General features: G+C 32.0%; 1 protein-coding gene across 1 annotated transcript in view; it reads right to left on the bottom strand.

The window, feature by feature from the left end:
* The window catches only part of LOC107634355 (protein ABHD17B-like), a 9,682-nt gene that overhangs the window by 4,350 nt on the left and 2,204 nt on the right, over positions 1-3,128 (bottom strand). The window contains exons 2-4 of the mRNA XM_016337876.2: positions 1,325-1,361; positions 348-584; positions 205-252 (exon numbers count right to left, since the gene is read on the bottom strand). Coding sequence (XP_016193362.1) covers positions 205-252; positions 348-584; positions 1,325-1,361 — 322 coding nt within the window. The remainder of the gene's footprint in view (positions 1-204; positions 253-347; positions 585-1,324; positions 1,362-3,128) is intronic.

Here is a 3,128-nt window from a genome sequence, read left to right as displayed (position 1 = left end):
AATGAATAATTAAATTTGTGTAAATAATATAATAAAAAAAATTTGTGAGATGCTAAATACGTATTTTTATATGCAATGGCTAATTAGTGGTTGACTTTTAGCATATATATAGGTATATATAAAACAGATAGATACTAAAAGAAAAATAAAACAGAATTAAAGTAAAAAAATATAGATGATATGAAAAGATGTAGGTATATATACATGCAGAATTAACACTGGGCTGTTGACATGCTTTATTTTGTCTATATTCTGAAACAAAAAAAAAAGGTTTTGTTAACATAAAAGAAGAACAAAATTTCAACAAATTTTAGAATCAAAATCGAGGAATAATTAGAAAATCATACTTTGAATATGTCAAACCAAAATGTCATCTTGATAGGGTATAAGACCCTTATCCCTGAGAGGATGCCACTGTGGATAACAACAGCTCTCAAGTTTACTAACTTAGAAGCCAAGTGTACTGTGGGGCCACTTCCAACTGATTGACCATACAAAATTAGTTCTTCTTCCTTAATCCCATATTGACTCTTCAAACAATCATACACTGCTTCTACGTCATAGTATGTGTTCAACTCGGTTGGCTATTATAGTTAGAGAGGTGTTCATGCAAAGATTGTCCAATTAGATAGGCCAATATAAAAGTTTGGTAAAAGATAAAGAACTCGGATGATAGAAAATTTGAAAGTTAGCTTCTTTTACCTATACGACAACATTTAATTAGATATAAAAATATTTTGTGAATACAAAATTCAATCACAAAATATGAAAATACATTAAAAAAATATTATGCGGATAAAAAATTAACTATTAAATATTTTTGTATAAATATATATATTGTTTAATTTATTTTTAATATGTATTTTGTATTTCAATATGTATATATTCATATAATGTATGTATATAATATACATATCCATTCTCATCATAATCATAAATTTTATTTATTATAAATGTAAATTTGATTGACTATATATGGTCTTAAAATTTGATTATAATTGCATATCTGATTTGATTTTATTATTTATGAAATTTATGACAAATGTAAATCTAATTTGTACTTTTTAATATTGTAAGTCGATTTCTTATGTATATATCGAGCAACCAATAGTGGTTCATTTTGTGGTGTTCATAAAATTTATTTAATTAATTAGATATCACTATAAAATAGCTTTGTAATAAAAAGTTATCTCTTTCAAATTTTTATTTTTGTCTTTTTATCATTTCATAGGGTTATAAAAATTAAACTCTTAAAAATAATCCAATGAAGTGACAAAAAAATAAAAATGAAAATTTGAGAGAGATCAAATCTTATAATACTTACCTTACCTGTAGAAGCACCATATCCTGAGTAGTCATAACTGCAATTTAATCAAAACGTAGTATATTTTAGGAAAACAAATAAAAAAGACTTCCCTATTATTCTTTAACTTCAAAATGATGTATCTATATGAACAAAAGGAGCAGCCATCCACTATACGGTATTATAAGAATAGACACTTTCATGCCACCTCTACAAATTTTTCATGAAATTTAATCTTATTCAATTTAACAATTAAAAATTAAATTTCTTGTCATCTTTATTATTTACACGAATTTTAACAATTTATATTAGAAAAAGTCTAGAGGGCCAGCAACTTTGTTAAATTCTGGCCAGCATATAACCAACAAAGAAAAGTGAACCATTGGATGAAATCTCACACTAATCTCACACTATTAAAACCATCATTGATGGATATTTGATGGCTACAAATCACAAAAGTTGCTGCTCCCTAGCATTCTTCTTTATATTATTCAGAGTATTTGAAGTGAAAAAAGATTGTTTAAGTCTAAATTATAATAGAAAATGAAATTAGCTCTTTTTTTCATTGAACAAATTCTGGATTCTTTTTTCTGTTTGGTTTTCTTATTTCGAACTATAATAAAATTATTGATTTACTAATATCTCAACTTTCATTGGTACGGTGTAAATATGGTTGATCTAAACAATCATCACAACCTGAATCTATCAATTCTGCTAGGTAGACAACAGAAATTATGAACAACGTAAATAATGGACTATATTCCAAGCTTACTAAATATGAAAATAACATCCAATGTAATTACCCCATCGTGTTTCTAATTTCACTTTCCCATTTTACCTTTTTTATTAACCTAAATCTTGTTTTCACCTACCCCTAGGCCCTAACGTCAATCCTATTTTTTCACCGCATCACCTTACTGCCACCTCCTATCACCAGAAACGAAACTTCCCAACGCCGCCCTCGTCCGCTGTCGCTAACCAGCCGAGACGAATCGCAGTTCTCCTGTTGCTAGGACGCTGTACCACTGCCGCTATGTTACCACCGCGCAGTCGCGTCTTCTCCCCATCCTTCATGCACCGTTGCTCTACCCATTTTGAAGCCTACAAAGTGATGTCACACTGTTGCTGAGCTAGAGGCCTTGTTCTATTGCTACTTCAACGTTGCACCTCTGGCCTTGCTTCCACACTGCTGCGTCATACCGCTTTGCTTTATTCACCAATTGGTATGACCCAAATAGACATCCACATCTTAGTATAAATAACCATTCACATACATAGTAAAATAAACATCCGCCATAGTTGATAAGAAACAACTAACATGTTGACTAAAATACCACCCGTGTATCATGTTTAAATGGCGTAACTTAAACCCAACTTGAAATCAGGAAAAACTAACTAAATCTAATCCAAACCACATCACAAAAGAAACCTGCAGAGCATGTGCATGCATAATCAAGCAAATCAAGTAAAATATCAATGGTATACCTAACTAAACATCCACTTTAGAAAGAAAAGAACCATCTGCATACATAGTAAAATGAACATCCGACTTAGTTGATAAGAAACAAGTAACGAGACAGTAACTGCAGGCACCGAGGTCGCGATACAGCAGAACGATGGTAGAACAGGATTACGAGAAAGCGGTTGCGGATGCACGTGTAATGCAATACAACGGCACTCGTGGCCAGGTGCGCAACTCACGGATAGACGGGCACCTCGCGACGGCTCTCCTTCTGACGGCGACAAAGATCTATGTAGGCGGATCGACAACGCACTGTCGATGCCTAGCAGTGGAGGTCTGAACGGCAGACGGTTAGCAAAAACA

The sequence above is a fragment of the Arachis ipaensis genome, chromosome B03 (genome assembly GCF_000816755.2).
Source record: "Arachis ipaensis cultivar K30076 chromosome B03, Araip1.1, whole genome shotgun sequence".
In the NCBI taxonomy this organism is placed as follows: Eukaryota; Viridiplantae; Streptophyta; class Magnoliopsida; order Fabales; family Fabaceae; genus Arachis; species Arachis ipaensis.
The sequence above is the reverse complement of the archived record's forward strand: the minus strand, read 5'-3'. Positions and strand labels throughout refer to the sequence as shown.